The 19994-nt window shown below is 34.0% G+C and overlaps 1 protein-coding gene across 1 annotated transcript; it reads right to left on the bottom strand.

Annotated features, from left to right (window-relative positions):
* Positions 1-6073: 6073 nt before the first annotated feature.
* Positions 6074-18409, bottom strand: LOC108914634 (farnesol dehydrogenase). Its single transcript, XM_018720482.1, has 4 exons — positions 18266-18409; positions 15075-15536; positions 7927-8073; positions 6074-6190 (listed from the first exon to the last, which is right to left on the bottom strand). The coding sequence occupies exons 1-4, from the start codon at positions 18371-18373 to the stop codon at positions 6143-6145; spliced, it is 765 nt and encodes a 254-aa protein (XP_018575998.1). The 5' UTR covers positions 18374-18409; the 3' UTR covers positions 6074-6142.
* Positions 18410-19994: the final 1585 nt, after the last annotated feature.

The raw sequence follows: 19994 nt of genomic DNA, 5'->3' as shown, positions 1-19994 counted from the left end.
TCCCTCCAAAAATAAAAGCAAGGAAAAAATACGTTAAGGTCTCAAAATGTTCGAATACTCAAGAGCTTTCGAATAAGCGATGGCTATTTTTCGAAATTCAAAATGGCGGCCACAAAATGGTGACTCTAATTAGAAATTAAAAAAAAATAGTTCAGTACCTAGCTTAAAATCATTTATCCATGCCAAATACCCCAACCTAATAGTAAGCTTTACGATTTTGGACATGCTGAATCGGAATTTCGTATTCTTAAAGTCCAAGAGTGGTAGGAATATTAGTAAGAGACTTTTTTAATTTTTTTTTTGGTTTTTAGACCATATCTCTCTGGAAAATTTGTTGTATCCTCACAGTAGGCCCATACTATCTACTTTGAGACACCCTGTACATACTAAAATAAATCAAAGTACAAGCGTTATTTTTCCACCTCGATTTTTTTGCTTTAAAATCTGGGAAAACGCTCGGACACGTCGACTTTTGATTTGAGGGGGAACTATTTTTCAGTTTTTTTCATCCCCGTAGCTTTAACCCCCTAGCTGGGGAGAGAACAACCCCCCAAATTTGAATAGGGGATAGGGGTCGTGCCATATCTTTTAAAGGTCTTATCGAGTTCTCTATGACCCTACAATTTCGCACCATTATTTTTATCCGTAACGAAATGACAGCTTGTCAAAATAAAAATACTTACTAATTTATTAATTAGGTCTACACGTGAACTTTATCTAACAAACTGTTCAAAATGTCCGTCATTAACATCCTTGCAATAATAAAATCGATTATCTATCTCTTCTCTAACATTCTGCAACATATCGGCAGTTATCCTTTGACATTCTACAGTTATGCGTTCTTGCAGAACTTGAAGAGAAGCTGGCTGTGATTTATAAACTGTAGACTTCAAATGGCCCCAGAGAAAGAAGCCTAGACAGGAAAGATCTGGGGACCTTGCAGGCCACCTAATATATCCCCTACGGCCAATCTAATGACCTCTAAAATTTTCGTTGAGGAATTGCTGAACGGGGGCTGCATAATGGACTGGAGCCCCATCTTGTTGAGAAAACACTTCATGTTGTGACAAGTTATTATTTTAGTATCGACAATTATGTCGATTGATCAACCCATGTAGAAAAAAGGAGCATTCAACGGAAAAGCAGATATTGTACAGGAAATTCGGATTGCCAATACACCGTTCACTCATTTCTTCCACAAATTGTAATATATTGTCATAATCATCCTCTTTATAAATTAGTATTTTTATTTCTGACCGGGATATTATAAGCTTATATCGTCATAGTTACGCTATCAATAAAGAGAGTCATAACTCCCTTGGGACATTATAGATTCTATAATTCCCTCTACCTTTCACAAGTAAAAATAAAATAAAAAGTGCTAATATACATATATGTGTATATATTTATGAAATGAAAACTGAACCATATTTTATTTATTTGCGTCATTACAAATAATAAATGTACAATTTTGAAATGTTCCCTGAAAATTACTACCGCCACTGGAAACAATTTCTTCTTTTGTATGGCTGGAGCTTCTGTTCACTACAGTCGAGGTACCTGCCTCTTCTAATGGCAAAGTAGACAACATACGCGTCGTTTTATTTCTCAATTCGATGCTATCCTCCAGATACCCCTCCGCCACCGTGGAACTTTTCCAACCTCCGTGTCTTTTTAAGTTAGTCGTAGTTGCTCCTGCATTAGCTAGAGCAGTAGCAGAAGTGCGACGAAGGCAATGTCCCGTATAGGAATATGGGTTTGGCAATCCTAAATACATTGCGATTTTGCTGGGAATTTTCCCAAACATGTTTTTTCCAATTGGCTGAGATGTACATTTATTTTGTCGGAAGCGCAAAAAAATCGTTCAATACCTTTAGAACGCAAAGACATATAAAGTCTTAATAAAGGCAAAGCAGAGAACTCTTTTTCATCCACAATTGTAAATTTCTTCGATACACCAGTTTTACTTTCCGGTACGTTCACTACCATAACGGAATCCCGGTCCTCTATATCCGATATCTTCATATTCAAAAGTTCCTTACTTCTGCATCCTCCAAAATAACCCATAATCAAAACAACCTAAAACAAAAAAAAAAGGAAATAAATACACACAAAAAGGAAAATAAGAAAAAAATTACCTTATGCAGTAAATGAATTTCATTAGGAGCGTTCTTTAGAAATCTGAGAACATCATTAGGAGATAAAACAGCAGACTTTTTCGGCTTATAACTCTTACTCTTCCGTTTCAAAAAAGCCTCTAGTTCATTGAACTTGGCGATATCTCGTTTCTCATGTATATTCACCTTCGATTTTAGCATTGACCATTTAGTCCATAAAGAATTCGGACTATACGTTTCTGACTGCAACGAATAAACAAAATTACTACCAAATCTACCGAAAAACATAGAATATTCCTTACCAATTCTTGAAAATATGCCAGTAATACAGTTTCAGTGGCATCTTTTGGCATAACATTATTCCGTGTCAGCCACTCCAGATATATCTTGTATTCTTTTTGGTATACGGCTTCACTTTTCGATGGAATTAATGATTCTCTTGCTTTTTCAGCTTTTTTCAAAATCTGCTCCATTATATTTGGGGTAGAAAACACGTTTTTAACGCAAACACAGCTTGATAACAAAGTTCTGTTTATAAACAAGTAACAATTCTGTTTATAAACACGTAACATAGCAACAACCTAGCAACAACAAAACTCTTATAATCAATGGTACCTGATTCAAATATACTGGGAAGGTAATAAATTGGTACATTTTTTCCGTTTTAAAAATAAACAGTATTTTATTGAAATCGGTCAGAAATAAAATTATCTATGTACCACGGGAATTAATGAGCCTTAATAACCTCAGGCAATTGCTGTCGGGCCGGACGCCCTCGGGACGCAAACTTTGCCATCGGTAATTAAGGTCCTTATAATTCCCTAGATACATAAATAACTATTATTTATTTTTATTTTGACAAGCTGTCATTTCGTTACGGATAAAAATAATGAGGCGAAATTGTAGTGTCATAAAAAACTCGATGAGACATTTAAAAAGAGGCATGGCACGACCCCTATCTCCTCTTCAAATTTGGGGGGTTGTTCTCTCCCCAGCTATAGGGTTAAAGCAACGGGGATGAAAAAAACTGAAAAATAGTTCCGCCTCAAATCAAAAGTCGACGTGTCCGAGCGTTTTCGCAGATTTTTATTTTAAACCAAAAAAATCAGGGTGGAAAGTTTCCATTGGCCCATCCTGTATATTGAATTGTTTTGTATTACCTCCTCAAAAAAAGATACTACAGACGTATTTGGCTGGATAATGCGAATATATCTCTCTATCTTCTTTCATTACAAAGATTGCTACTGTGACGCTTTGTGCAAATCTTATGTAACCCATTAATGAAATACTCGAATAGGAAACGTCGCGTGTTTGGTCTTCATTACGTTAACAACTGCGGGTCATCGTCGAAATGATTCGTTTATGAACTTGTGTGAGTATAAATATAAACTTGACCTTGATATTTTTGGGTTTTAAAGGCAATGTTATTAAGTAAACAAATAAAACGACAGATGTTATTAATTTATAGTGTACCAAAGTTCAAAATAAACAAATATGCCAATAATTATTATACTTGAACTACAATAATTGAAAAATTAAAATAGCTTTTGAATTCAAATCTATGCACTCTTCACAGACCACGAAAGAAAAAAAAGACTTTTATTCTTAAAAGTATAATGCTGTACTGCATGTTAAAATTTGTTATCAATACATGTTTTTTTTTTAATGTGTACTTTGTTATTCATAAAAGTGTAACTCAAAATACAGGGTGTCCAGAAATACCGTTCGAATAATTCTAGGGGTGATTCTACATGTTAAACTATGAAGAAAAGTTCAAATTAACATAGGTCCGCAAATGCGTCATAAGGTTGCATTCAAAGATTGCACCGGGATATAGGTTTTATTTTATGTCTCTTGATCCGTTTCAGATAGCCATCTGAATTTTGGCATATGAATTGCCTTTAATAGTAGGTACTTTTCAGTGTTTTTACTAAATTATTATTTTAATCAGGGGCGTACCGACAGGGGAGGCCTCGATTTAATTTGTTCACATTTTTATTAAACGTCATATTTTTGCAGTTTTCTTTAGAAATTCTGATTCCGCGGTATAAATGACATAAAAAAGGTATTCTTGTAGAAAACCTGTCAGGCTAGCCGTTTTCGAGAAAATACTCTCCAAAGAAAATAGTGCATGCATGGTCGCCCAATAATAAAAATTTCTACATCAAAGTAGGCTTATGTCGGTGCTAAGTTGAAAATGGAAAAAGGTCAAATTACTGTAGTTACGGTAAACGAATTTGACATAAGGTTTAAAAATAAAGTTTATTCGATTATTATTGTGTTAATAACAGTGTAATTGAAAAAAATCATTGTTCTCGTCTTTCAAAAAATGCCGGAATACTCTTTTGCTGAAATGGCCGACATGCACTTCATGTATGGCAAAGCAAACGGTTGTGCTTTGGAAGCTCGGAGGTTGTACCAAGAAACTTTTCCAAATCGCCAGCTTCCTTCTGATAAACTGTTCAGCAGTTTACATCAGAGATTAAGAGAAACTGGTAATTTTACGCCAAATAAGAGAGATTGTGGACGAAACCGTACTACCCGAACGGCGCAGACAGAGGAAATTGTTCTACAACAGATTGAAGCTAATCCAGGTAGTAGCACCAGAAGAATTTCAGTACAAACGAATATTCCCAAAAGTGTTGTATGGGAAATTTTACACGAGGAACTTTTGTATCCATACCATTTGCAAAGAATTCAAGCGCTAAAACCTCGGGATTTTTTGCCTAGAGTGGAGTTTTGTCAGTGGATGCAGATGAAATGCCATCAGGACCGTCATTTCCTCGATAAAGTCTTGTTTACAGACGAGGCAGGATTTACGCGTGAAGGAGTGGTAAATTTTCATAACAATCATATTTGGTCAGATGAAAATCCTCACGCGATTTTCGAAGCTCGATTCCAAGATAAGTTTTCCATTAATGTTTGGGCAGGTATTATAGGAAATAGGTTACTAGGACCATATGTTATGCCGCATCGTTTAGATGGGCCCGCATACTTACATTTTCTACAAAACACTTTACCAGTTTTGCTCGAAGATTTGCCTTATGGATTAAGATTAGAAACATTTTTTATGCACGATGGGGCTCCAGCCCACTTCAGTTTATTAGTTCGACAATATCTAAATCAGACTTATCCAGATCGGTGGATTGGACGAGGTGGACCCGTAGCTTGGCCTCCCCGTTCGCCGGATCTTAATCCGTTAGACTATTTTCTATGGGGTTATTTAAAACACTTAGTTTATTCAGTGCCTGTTGACAGTGTACAACAACTGGAACAAAGAGTCATTCATTGTTGCCAAGAAATACGGAATATGCAAGGTGTTTTTCAACGAGTTAAACGTTCAATGAGAAATCGTTTAGCCAGTTGCATTGAAATGAATGGACATCACTTCCAACACTTGCTGTAACTAAAGAAGTAACATTCAGGTTTAATAATAAGTCACTAGTATTATTTGTTTCTGTATTGTTCCCCTTTTTTTTTTTAATTATAAATCTGTTTTCCATTTACCGTTTCTTTTTTATCACTATTTAACAATACCTGACAGGTTTTCTACAAGAATACCTTTTTTATGTCATTTATACCGCGGAATCAGAATTTCTAAAGAAAACTGCAAAAATATGACGTTTAATAAAAATGTGAACAAATTAAATCGAGGCCTCCCCTGTCGGTACGCCCCTGATTAAAATAATAATTTAGTAAAAACACTGAAAAGTACCTACTATTAAAGGCAATTCATATGCCAAAATTCAGATGGCTATCTGAAACGGTTCCAGAGATATAAAACAAAACCTATATCCCGGTGCAATCTTTGAATCGCCATAGCAACCTTAGACGCATTTGCGGACCTATGTTCATATGAACTTTTCTTCATAGTTTAACATGTAGAATCACCCCTAGAATTATTCGAACGGTATTTCCGGACACCCTGTATATTATAAAAGGAAGTAAGTACATGATATTTTTAAATAATTCAAAATTGACATTTATTTAATTATATTTTAAAATTAAATTATGATTATAAATATCTAATGCAGAAAAGATTCATCCACCGCTCTCACGTCAAGTTCTTGAATCTGGAAAAAGAAATGACATCAGTTTAAGTGTCATGAAAATACTGCTTCAGGGTGTTGACAAAAACTGTAAAAATTCTGTCACAAGTAGTGTTTATTAAACTGATTGTAAGAAAAATAGCCCCTTGGTCTGAAAATGCTTCATTTGCGAGATACAGGGTGTTATTAAATTTTATAAAATATGTCTAGGAAAATATACACTGTGTTCCAAAATGATGGTACAAAATTCATATTTTTTTCCAGGTCAGGTTTAAAAAAATCGCTGAAACATGTCAATTAGTAAATAGAAATTGTCACGTTTCTGCAATATTTTCTATTTTTTGAGGCATGTTTGACAGACCTATAACATTACTGAAATTTTTTTTAAAAGGACGCTCTATATTTTATAGTACAAATAGATAATCCTTCTAATGACAAATTCAGCGATATAAGGTTCACTTTTTTGTCATAGTTGCCAGAAAAATGTTAAAAATTTTCTTTTATGTCGTAGGTACTGATGGCTATTTCAAACAATCATAGTCTCTTCTGTACTTTAAAAAACGTACCTACTCTTTATTAATCTTTTTCTACTTATTTTAAAGCAATTTTTTTCTCAAAAAATAACGCATCGATAAACACATGTAATTCACCAGAGTACATTAGATATAACGTAAATCGTTTTAGTTCCAATTCATTTAAATTATTTTGAAAAATGGTTACCCGTTTAAGTGAAAAAAAAAAGAATTGACATATTAATTATGCGGAGATAAAATCCGTAGTCAATAGGAGGTATGTGACTCATTTCACCATAAGTATCCAGACCAGAGAATTAATCGAGCTACAATAAGTAAAGTATCCAAAAAGTGTGAGGAAACCGGATGTGTATAAGATTCATCTGGATTAGGAAGGCGAAGAACGGTAAGCGAAAATCCTCACTCATCCATTAGATCTATCTCACCCAACTTCAACTTGTCGATGTCCTCAGTTCACAGAACTCTGAGGACACAAAAGTGGCATCCTTACAAAGTTAACGTCTTACAAGAACTATGGGCAGATGACACAGACAGAATTAGAAATTTATTTAAAAGGCAACCCAACTTAAAAAATCACATAAGTTTCACTGACGAAACAACTTTTTGCTAAAACGGAACCGTGAACAGGCAAAACACTAGGTTTTGGAGCCCAGAAAATTCGCATTGAATGCATGAAAAACATACACAACGCCCGGAAATAGTGAATGTTTCGGCTGGAATACTACGAAATAACACACTGGGACCTTGTTTCTTTGAGGGCAATTTGACAGGCGACATTTATTTGGATTTTTTGCGATTTCAGATGATTACAGTTCTGGAATTAATTTTTCCTAACCCTAATGAGCACGATATGTCTGCTGGTGATGTCTGGTTCCAACAAGATGGTGCCCCTCCACATTTTCGCCCCGATGTAACAAATTACTTTAATGAAATTTTACCAAATATGGATAGGCAGAAGAGAGCCGCTTGAATGACCACCACGCTCACCTGACTTAATCCCACTAGATTTTTGTGGCGTTGTCTAAAGCGAAGCGTGTATGAACAGACCAGACACTATCGAATATTGAATAACGGATCATTGAAAGTTTAAATAATTCGGTGGCGGTGAAGTCTGTTAGACTTTTTTCCAGAAAATTCAAAGCAAACACAATAAATCATATTATTATTATGTGTTTGATAATGTGGGAAATAAATAACATTTTATTAAAATATTGGACATCTGCTTACCTGAACATGTGGAGGTGTCGACAACGCATAGATAATTGCATCGGCAATATTTTCGGGCTCAATCATCTGATCCCCACCAATTTTCCGAATATGCTCCTTCACATCGGCGGATACAGTTTCGGTATCCGTCAGTCCTGGGCTGATATTCTATAAATAATTATAAAATTATACAAGTAACAAAAATTAAAGAGCGATCTTCTTTCCCGTTCTTATATAATCCAATTGCCGTCAATGTCTTTTTGTCAAATAAATCCAGTGAAAATACGCATTCGCTTACAAACGTTGCATCGATTATTGCAATGAAAGAAATGCGATTTCGCGATCTGAAAATGACATGCTGGCGTACTTTTCCGATTCATTTAGAGAGTTGAAGGTGGTTAAATACTCCATGCTGAGAGCAACACATAGTAGAATGACTCAAATTGTTGCAATATTTTTTAATTGGTCAAATGCACATGAATACACAGAACCTTGTATCCGTCGGTTCTCTGCAACAAGATGTTTAATACTCAGACTTTTCCGAAGATGTAGAGACATAGCAGATAAAGTATTTAAAGCGTGAAAAGAAAAAAATAAATTGTAATAATATTGTGGCAGAAGGAATAACAATTAAAGCGATATTTTGCCGATTTTTCAGATAAAGTTATGACAGTGTTTGATAGTACAAATTGTAACAAAACAATAAATGTAAGCACATAATTCTGGCAGTGGCGGCTCGTCGTATTTGGCTCTCACACCGTATATTTTAATACCTACTAATCTACTAAATAAAAGGTTAGGCAAACTAATTTCCAATTACTTATTACATTTATCAAAAATCAAAATAACAGTATAAAATAAATGTTTGAATATTGAATATCTCGTCGCTCGCCGTTTCCATCGACGGGGTATTGGATACTGTTACTCCCCACTAGTCCCCACCACAGTGAGGCCAGAAATTCTTTGCTTGTAGGCGCGTCACAATATGCTACAGTTCCCCCTCCACGTGAGGCGGTTAAAATAACGTGATTTAGGAGGGAACTGAGGTCGGCTTAAAGCTGCTTATAATAAAGATGGGCTAACCTGCGCTTTTTGCGGAGCAGTGACACCTGCGACTGCTCCGGCAACAAAGCAGTGACAAATAGCTGCGATTTTTCGGAACAGCTCCTGGTAGCGCGCGCATATATTCCTACCGTGATATATTCCTTTATTTTTCGCGCCCGTGGAATTTCTTTTTACCAACGAATGAAAATAAAGCTTGTTGTAATATATTCAAGCAAAACATTAGTTATAAAACTTCAACCACCAATTTAAAAAAAAACACATAAGCCTCTTACATACGAACGGTATTTTGCTGATCGGCAGTTAAAACGATCGGCAAAACAACCGACTAAATTTTAAATTACACATAGTTAAATACATGTTTACACACAAAAACGTTGCCGACAAGTCTGACGGTCGGCTACCGATCGGTAAAACAGCGCCCGTGTGTAAGAGGCGATAGAACGACGATATCATATCTAGTCCAAGCATTATAGAGAAATGCTTACAGAAATTATTACCTGGACAAAAAAAATATGACGGTATAGAAAATTAAATTTTAAATTGAGTTTCTTGTTCTTTAAACTCGATCCAATATGGCGAACATGGTTAAAAAAAATCGCAAATTTGAAAAAAAACGGTTTTTCTACAATAACTAAAAAAATATAGGACGGATTGAAAAATTTTAAATGAGAAAGTTGTAGGTTTTAAAAAGATCTATCGACTGATTTATTGAAAGTATCGATTGCTTTGTTACTTTTCGAGATATATCGAAAACACCATTAAAAATCTTCTATTTTCTCTTCTTCTATAACTCGTTTACATTTACGTGCCCATATTTGCTATTTACTGCAAGCATAGCCCGCGGCATGCCAAAAAAGTACATTTTTGGAAAATTTAAAAATATTAATTATTTTTCGAGATATATCGATTTTTTGAAAAAAAGGCGCTCTGGAAAATTGGCTAGATCTTCTCAGCGGATAGCCCTACAGTAACGATTTTCGGTTTATTTTCTTCGTAAAGAGTTATATTATCATGCTGTTAAAAAATGTTGACGATTTTATTAACTTTAAGGATAAAAAAATGACTGAAAATGTTGCGCTTTTTCTTGGGTAAGTTTTTTTCAAATAACTATTTCAATTTTTATTATTTTTTTGTACTTAATCTGGGGTAGCTAAACACGAATATTATAGCATTTTCGCCTTAGAAGCAAAATAGACCCGTAAATGTTTAGTTTTCTTTCTTTAAAAGTCATTTTCATAAAATAAAAATTGAAATAGTAATTTGAAAAAAACATACCCAAAAAAGTGCAACTTATTCAAAGTCATTTTTTGATCCTTAAAATTAATAAAATCGTCAACATTTTTTAACAGCATGATAATATAACTCTTTACGAAGAAAATAAACCGAAAATCGTTACTGTAGGGCTATCCGCTGAGAAGATCTAGCCAATTTTCGAGAGCGCCTTTTTTTCAAAAAATCGATATATCTCGAAAAATAATTAATATTTTTAAATTTTTTAAAAATGTACTTCTTTGGCTTGCCGCGGGCTATGCTTGCAATAAATAGCAATTATGGGCACGTAAATGTAAACGAGTTATAGATGAAGAGAAAATAGAAGATTTTTAACGGTTTTTTCGATATATCTCGAAAAGTAACAAAGCAATCGATACTTTCAATAAATCAGTCGATAGATCTTTTTAAAATCTACAACTTTCTCATTTAAAATTTTTCAATCCGTCCTATATTTTTTTAGTTATTTTAGAAAAACCGTTTTTTTCAACTTTGCGATTTTTTTTAACCATGTTCGCCATATTGGATCGAGTTTAAAGAACAAGAAACTCAATTTAAAATTTAATTTTCTATACGGTTATATTTTTTTTGTCCAGGTAATAATTTCTGCAAATTTAACATTAATCCGTGACAGAATGCTTGGACTAATCCTACAGAGTGCAGTGACAGATATTCGAAATTTTTCCGCGAGTGCAACAAAAACAAATGAAGAACGATCGCATGTTGTTAAGGGCCCCATATTCTTTAAATAGTGTTTTCCGCAAAGACAAATAATTTCAAACATTTAATAACTGAATAATCTAAAGCTTATCAAATAATAGGAATGTTATGTCATGCCATCTGGGTATTTTCAAAGACGCCGCAGTAAAACGATTAAACAGGTGCAAAAAACGAACAAACCATCAAGGTTTTAGGTACTGAAATCTACGAAAATACTAACTTTTTTATATATAATTCCACATATAAATATTCTTATAACATTTACTTGCTTAGTCCTACATATAAAATTGTTTACTTTTATTTATAAGTACGTGAAAATAATTCTTAAAATGTGGGGTTAGAATAACAGCAAACGCATGTTTTACAAACGCTTTTTTTTTAGTTATTATTTTATTTGAGTAAATTTAAATGGTAACAATGAATAAACAAAACGTCAAGGATTTCATTTTTGTGCTTACTTTTGTTCTACACGTTTTACTTTTAAAGATTTCAGTACCTAAAAACGCCAGAAATTTCACTATTTCTCGGCCGGGAATATGGCCACCTTAAGGCAAGTACCTCATCTTCACCTGCTACCTCTCAATGTGATATAGTTTCTAAAACCATTACCGTTAAACAAAGTAAATTACCTTATGGTCCAAAATTAATTGGTATTCATGCTAAAACAAAAATTGACAATAATTTAATGAGACTCTTCAGTCTTCACACACGATTATCAACCATTCAGTTATTGTCACACAGAAAACAGTAAATATTTATAATAAGTTATATTTGCTACAAAAAATCTTGTTAACTTGTGCAATATTCTTATATATATTTTTTACCAATGAATACTAATGTGTGATATATTAACCTAAATATTTTCTAGAAAAAGATGTCATTTTGTAAACAAAAACTTTTAAAATATTTGTAGACCAGCAACCAGCAATACACGCATTGCTCTAGTCGCTGAAATACGATGTCTTTAAATCAAATGTGACTGTTTATATGCTTTGTGTGTGACACTGTGACTAATTCAAGCGCATATCGCAACGGCTGAGCGAGAATCTGCTTTGCTCGGAATCTGGTCGGCACGCCTGTGTCGCTGGCGCTAGTAAATTGCAGTAAACGCTCCAAAAAATCACCACTTATTTTGTCGCGGCGGAACAGTCAGCTCCAGTGACAACTGCGGAACAGCGCCAAAGTAGCAGACAGTGAAATAGCAACACATCTCTAGCTTATAGTTTTAGTGTTTCAGTTAGTTCGCGGTTAATGTACGCGTCGCATAGTACGCGGGTAGTGTCTGATGTCAGTGTGAGGGATAGCACAAAGGCTTTAAGGACAAGGACAAGGCGGGTATTAATTTAAAGTAAATAAAAAACAATTTCCTTACAACAAAACAAAGTAAGACTAAATTTAACGTAATTTAATAGATACTTAAAAAAATTTAAAAATATTTTTAATTATGCGAAAAATATTACTGGACTACTAAGTAAGCGGGGCAAAAGTTGCGACGAATTAGAAATATTTTCGAAATATATTTCCCCTACCTACTCGTTTTGGGAATTTACATGATTTAAATTTTTTGCTTTAATAGATTCCTCAACATTTCCCGAAAAATCGTTTGAATGTTTATTACAAATATATCTAAACATTTTTGAAATAGATGGGTTGAAAAACGAACTTAATATTCTATACAGAGACGAACAATTTCGTAATTTAGAAGTTCAAAAAACGATAGAAATATTATACAAGGAATTTAAAATGGTATTTTCGGAAATATACAAATTGTTTTTGCCCAGTTTTAACAATTCCTGCAACAAGTGTCTCGGTAGAAAGAAACTTGTTGCGTCTTAAGCGCATTAAGACTTAGAAATACGATGACACAAGAGCTCTTAAACAACTTATCAGTGATGACGATAGAAAAAGAATTATTGCAAAGTCTTGGTGCCGATAATCAATTTTATGAAGACATTATAAGTAAATTTGCAAATTCGAAAGACGGACGAATAAACCTGTTTTATAAAAATATTCACTATGTTTTTAAAATATTTTGTTAAAATTAGAGGCCAACGAAAGGCTGGCGGCGTTGTTTTATATGTAAATATATTTTTTAATATTCTTAAATATATAATTTTGTTTTTTTTCTGTTTCTTAATTTTATTGTAAATACAATTTTTTAAGTTTTGTTAATAATATATTTTTTTAATTTGCGGTTATATGGGGGTATTGGCGAGGATTTACATAATAAAAAATGACGTGAAAAGGACCTCGCACTTTTCTTATGGGAAGTGGGTTTCGTCCAATTTTTTTGAAACTTCGCAGGTTGATAGTTCTTAACATGTAGATCAAAAGTCTCAATTGGGGCACAAAGCCCCAAATCCACCCCTTCCCTCCAAAAACTGACCACTTAGTAAAATCACCTATGCACAATGTCACGAGTCGCCACTGAGTTCTGGTATATGTTTAATAATTCACTCTCTAAAGTAACTTTCTCATCATGTTTGTTGTGGTAATGGTTGTTTAATAATATTAAAATATCATCCTGAATTTTTTATACAAACAAACAACTACTCACTTAAAAAAGAACAACATCTGTAGAACAATAGGCCCATTCAGTGATATATAACTTTAAACTATTTCTTTCATTTTCTGATAGTATTTAACCACCTCAATACATCTTAAAAAAATTAGGTCAATAGGATTAATAATAAATGATATATTTAATTTTGAATTTGTAAGACCCTTAAAAAGGTCAACACTGCGGGAGAACAGGTAATGACGTCACGATACCGGCCACTCGGCGATCAAGTCGCGAGCAGTCGGACTCGGTACTTGTGGATGTATGCGACGACGTGTATGTGCCAGTAGTTCTTTGACTAGTATTTGAAGCAACTCAGAACCACCCTCGTTTTTCTTTGGTTGCCCGTCTAGGGGGTTGTAAAATATTATTATTTAAATAAATTGCTTATAGGTCCCTCTAGCCGAAGTATTTCGAAATTTTTGTGGGCGGGAACGTTTAGGTGGGGTAGAAATTTTTTTTTTGGAATAAATTTGAAAATTCTGCTCTAAATGTTTAAATAATAATATTTATAATCCCCTAGACGGGCAACCAAAGCAAAACAAGGGTGATTCTGAGTTGCTTATAGGTCCATCTCGCCGTCCGACGTATTTCGAAATTTTTGTGAACAGATGTTTAGATGGGGTAGAAATTTTATTTTTTTTTCGGCATAAATTTTAAAATTCTGCTCTAAATGTTCAAATAATAATATTTACAACCCCCTAGACGGACAACCAAAGAAAAACAAGGGTGGTTCTGAGTTGCTTATAGGTCCCTCTCGCCGACGTATTTCGAAATTTTTGTGAACGGATACGTTTAGATGGGGTAGAAATTTTTTTTTTCGGCATAAATTTTAAAATTCTGCTCTAAATGTTCAAATAATAATATTTACAACCCCCTAGACGGGCAACCAAAGAAAAACTAGAGTGATTCTTAACTGCTTATAGGTCCCTCTCACCGACGTATTTCGATTTTTTTGTGAACACGAACATTTAGATGGGGTAGAATTTTTTTCCGGCATAAAGTTGAAAATTGTATTCTAAATGTTCAAATAATAATATTTTACAACCCCTAGACGTGGAACCAAAGAAAAACGAAGGTGGTTTTGAGTGGCATACCGTGGTTGGGGAACACAAACTTTTCTTTTTTCGGTAATGAAATAAATATTTTATTCGGAGTCGATCCTGAGGTACTTTTGCAGCCTGGAACTATACAATATTTGTACAATCCTCGGTTTCGACCCATTTAGACATATAAACAATGATTAACGAAACTGCCAAGCGAACCACACACCCTATGTATTAACATAGACTCTGTGGTATTAACACAGAATGGGATGAGAGCGAGCGCGAGTGCGAGCTGAATGCTCTGCCAGTCGCCCGTACCGGTATTATGACGTCAGGCAATGGTTGCTCAACGTTTTTCCGCGCACTGTTTTCATTAATTTATTTCACACATTTCTCGTTGAAACAAAAAATTGATTTTTGGCATACTAACTAATTAAAAGGTAAACTTTTGGAATATGCAAAAAAATTCTACTGAATGGCCCTATTTTAATGGTTACTATCCCACTTACCGTGATTTTAATTTTTGATTTCTTATTAAGCAGCTCCAATCTTAAAGTCTCTGCCAATGCCCTAACCGCAAATTTGCTAGCAGGGTACATATTTATGTTAGGTATGTTAGGCACCTGATGTCCCGCACCGCTGTTGATGTGGATTATGTGCCCATCTACATTGTTTGCCCTCATGTCCCTTATGGCTTCTCTGGTGGCTATAGACAAACCGAGAACGTTGACGTTAAGGGTATTCTTCCAAATCTCGGTATCTCCATTCATTAAATTAGTTTTTCCCAAGGTGCCAGCGTTGTTGATCAGAATGTGTACCGGTCCTAGGTTCTCCTTGATCCATTTGAAGGCTTTCAAAATGTCTTCCTCTTTACTTATATCAGTTTTAACGGGGTAGAATTTACCTTTCTTGTTGGAAAGCTTCTGGGCTAACGCATCCAGACGATCCTTCCTTCGTGCCAGACCTGCGACCTATTGAGAAATGTTTCATCTAGGTATAACAATGTTTTTTTAAGATAGCGTCTTATTCTAAACATCAATCTTTGAATAGTCGAGAATTAAATAACACTAAGTTTTTTTATCTCAATAATCTCGATTAATTAATAATTGTGGTAGATATCATCAGTTATCTCACATGTGTTAATGGAGTATGATCGTCGTCTTTTAGGGTAAACAGGTGATAAAAATCAACAATTTATATACAGACTGTTACAAATTCGCAAATGGGAGCAAAGTTGCGTAGTCAAGAGCCAACATTATGCCTCTAAAAAATCAAGGTTAACGTGATTAATTTTCGAAATATTTGAAACCAATCAAAACGTTGGAAATCCGTTTTTGTTTCATTTTAGCCTTGTTTTATCTGATGTTGAAAAAAGAATAACACTTTCTCCCTCTATGGAATGGCATAATCAATTTTTATATGTAACATTTGGTCTCTCCAGGACCATCATCAAGTTCATTTTTTTAAATACAACCCTGGAAATTTTATTACATTCTTAGCAAGCCTTGATTACCCCCAATACTGTACTGTCTCAGCCCGAACCAGATTCAGACGTTTTGTCTCGAAAAATTCATTTTCGATCTATTCGTTCCAAATATACCATTTTTTTTAGGTTTTTATGTTTATCGAATTATCGTACACTATAAGTGTCATTAGACACTGTAAAATCCCCCTAATTATTTGTGTTATATAAAATTTAGATAAATTTGGAACGAATACATTGAAGATGAATTTTTCGGGACAAAACGTTTGAATCTGGTTCGGGCTGAGGCATGAAGGCTTGCAGAAATGTAATAAAATTTCAAGGGTTGTATTTAAAAAAATCAAGTTGAAGATGGTCCTGGAAAGACGAAAAGTTAAAAATTGATTATGCCATCCGATTGAGGACAAAAATTTACCACAAGAAAGTGTTCTTCTTTTTTCAATATCACCTCAAACAAGGCTGAAATGAAACAACAACGGATTTCTAAAATTTCGTTTTTTTTTTCAAATATTTCGAAAACTAATCATGTTAGACTTGATTTTTTAGAGGCATAATGTTGGTCCCCTGATTATGCAACTTTGTCCCCATTTAAGCTACTTCGTATCTCTTACCGTTTCGGAGATCCCTGTAGTGAGAAGCGAATTTGTAACAGCCTGTAGACATCAAAGGCACTAGATATAATTTACCATTTAATAAAAGCATTAGTTTTAAACATTTAACAGTTTTACTTTTACATCAAATTTATTAACATATTATTTTTTATAACAGAAATTTAACCCTACAATTCGTCTATACTGATTTTTCACCTACTGCCATTTCCAATTGCATCATAACCGTCTTCTTCGTGCTCCTGTAAAACATCATCGTCCTCTTTTCTAACATCGTTATCTTCTTTGGCATTCTCGTAATTGGCCAGCAACCAATTTAGTTAATACAACTGACGTCACTTCAACACCTCTAGACTGAACTAGAATCTAAGTACCTAATTATCAATATAGTTCGCTTTTACAATTCTGGACTACGAGTAGAATCAATTTCACACAATGACACAGCAGCTCTCAACTTTGATAGAAATTATACAGGGTGATTCAGAACTTAACTGGATGTACAAGGGACCCTTACAAATACAGTTTTGTAAATAAAAAATCAAAAAGAGCAGTTCGAAAATGATTTAAAAATACACTTCTGCACGGCACTGGAAACTGGTCCACTGTAAAACCTGACCTCGCACAATGCGACCGGCATGGCGGTGTGATAAAAATGGACAAAAACTTTCGCAAGGAAAGAAATATGTAAATAGAATTTTATCGCACCTATTTTATATCGGCAAATTCAACTGCTTTTGCTTTTATTTATTAATAAAATTAAATTGTGTTTTTAAATAATAAAATCATTTGACATACCCGATGTTACAACAACAATTGTTCAATATTTTATCCACCAACGTGTAAACACATTTGGGTCCGTCTTACTCAGTTTCTACGAACTATGCTTCACCATAAACTAAAACGATATCCATCAACTCCGAATTGCTATACACGCAAACCATTATTGACACTAACTACCCATTTTTGACACTAACTACTAAAAAACTATTGTAAACACCACAGATAACATGTAAATGTTATCGCAACGACGATTGCAAAATCCGATTTCAGTATTCGGAGTCGCTGAAGCTACGTGGCTCTCTACGCGTATTGCTAATGACGCTAGAGACTACAGTTGTCCAGCTATGTAGTGGTTGAATGTACAACAACTTTTAAAATTTTTTTTTTGATGTTGACTCCATTGCTCATGCCGCATCTATTCCCAAATTTTTTTGGATAAGTGGTGAATCACCCTGTATTTGACAGGAACAACGTCAATATTCTTCTCTCAGTCTTCGTCACAGTCTAAAACGCTATTCAATGATGTTGCAGTGGTAATCTAATATAAATCTACATTGAATCGAACAAAATGTAATTTATAGTAAAAATTAATCTCTGCGTTAACAATAATTACTATCGATATGTACTAATTAGGTATTAAAACATACCTTGGAACACATATTTACTTTTCAAACAAACTATTACGTGTAAAGCAGATAAATAACTAACCCACACTTAAAACTGTATGAATAATGTCAAAATGAACAATTTTAAACAGTACCGAAAAAAAATTGACCATAATTCTTCCTGTTGTGAAGATCTACTTGTGAAGCTGAAAACTTTGAATTACCTTAAGGCCATGCTCGACCAATGCCTCTGCAGTAACAGCTCCGATACCAGAACTAGCCCCGGTGACCACAGCCACTTTGCCGACCCAACGAGTCATGGACAGCACCATTTTATTCTGTTGTGCAGTCTGGATGATAACTGAATGATATTGTACTATGTCTGTATCTTTATAGATATAAACCATGAAGTGGGAGAAATCGTAATAAGCTACTTATCATTTTATAATAGGTAGATATTGTATGATTGCAAAAATGATACGGCTTTTTTAGGAGGAATCTCACTGGTTGTTTATTATGCAAGTCATGGTAAATTACCTGTTATTGAAAGTAGTAAAGAATGGAATTAAAAATAGTACCTACCTTGACGATGTAGAACAATTGAATATACAAGGTGTTAGAAGTTTGACTGCCTTAATTTTAACAAACGATAAAATACATTAAAATAGACAAAAAAAACCTTATACGACATGGGTCCTAAACTCAACCATTTCCGAGAAAAAAAATTATCAAAATGTCCAACTTAATGTACAAAAGTTTGATTAATCAAAGAATATTGACACAAGTGCGTGCATAAATACAATGTTTATCACTTTTTTGAACTTCTTTATGCTTAATTCTAAAAAACTAATTAGCGTTGTAATAAATTTAAAATTCGATAAAATTCATATCGAGCAATGTGACAAAGGCGCGGCGGTTAACACGAGACTGTCCAGCAATACGCAATTCAGTTGGTATCTGGAATTGGACCGTCTCTGAGTGTTTTTTGCGTATGACTATTTCCTTTTCTTGAGGAGTTTTCCAGCGAGTGCACAAATATTGGATTCGAAGGTGTCGTGCGTTAATCGAAAATGGTGGTGGACATTTTGAGCATACGCTGTAGTTTATTTTGTACTTGTGCGTTTAAAAATTACTGAATTTTGCTTATTGGAAAGTACCTAAATTATTTTTAATACGTATGATTATTTGGATGACGTGAATCTTTGGGAACTTAATTACATATTTTTCAAATTCATAATTTGATTAAAAGTGAAGTTCCTGTTTTAAAAGACTCATAATTACTAAAATTCGATCTAAAATTTGAGCACAACGCTATCTTCGTACTACAAAATCGATACATTGAAATGAACTAAATGTTTCACAATAATAGTTGTTTACATTTTTTCCGTAGGACAAGTCTGCCGCGTGCACACGTGGTATGTACCAGCTGTGTAGCATTAGGTTAAGCGTTGTTGTCACGTTGTGATGAAATTCCCCAATAATACTCGCTGTATTTTGAAAACTGTTAATCTTACAACTTTTTTGTTCATTTATAATTACTCTATCTTATGTATATTGGTTTGATTGTTGGTTTCCTCCAGGTTGACATATGGCATATGTCTATGGGGTAATTCCACTCGATCGTCGGACGTATTCATTGCACAGAAACAAATTTTAAGGTGCATAGCTGGAGTCTCTCATTGCACTCCCGACGTGAACTTTTTAAAAAATATAATATTTTACCCCTTCCATGTTTGTTAATTTTCGAGCTGTGTGTGTTTATTTTTAAAAATAAAAACAATTTCGTTTTAAGCGAACGAGTGCACGGTCTAAATAAGAGACAAAGAGATCATTACTTTGTTCCAAGTTATAAATATAATGCAACAATTAATTCACCTAACTTTTTAAGCAAAAAAGTTTTTAATAAATTACCAGTACATATTAAAAATATAAACAATTTAATCTTGTTTAAAA

The sequence above is a fragment of the Anoplophora glabripennis genome, unplaced genomic scaffold, assembly GCF_000390285.2.
Source record: "Anoplophora glabripennis isolate ALB-LARVAE unplaced genomic scaffold, Agla_2.0 scaffold1335, whole genome shotgun sequence".
Taxonomy (NCBI): Eukaryota; Metazoa; Arthropoda; class Insecta; order Coleoptera; family Cerambycidae; genus Anoplophora; species Anoplophora glabripennis.
The sequence above is the reverse complement of the archived record's forward strand: the minus strand, read 5'-3'. Positions and strand labels throughout refer to the sequence as shown.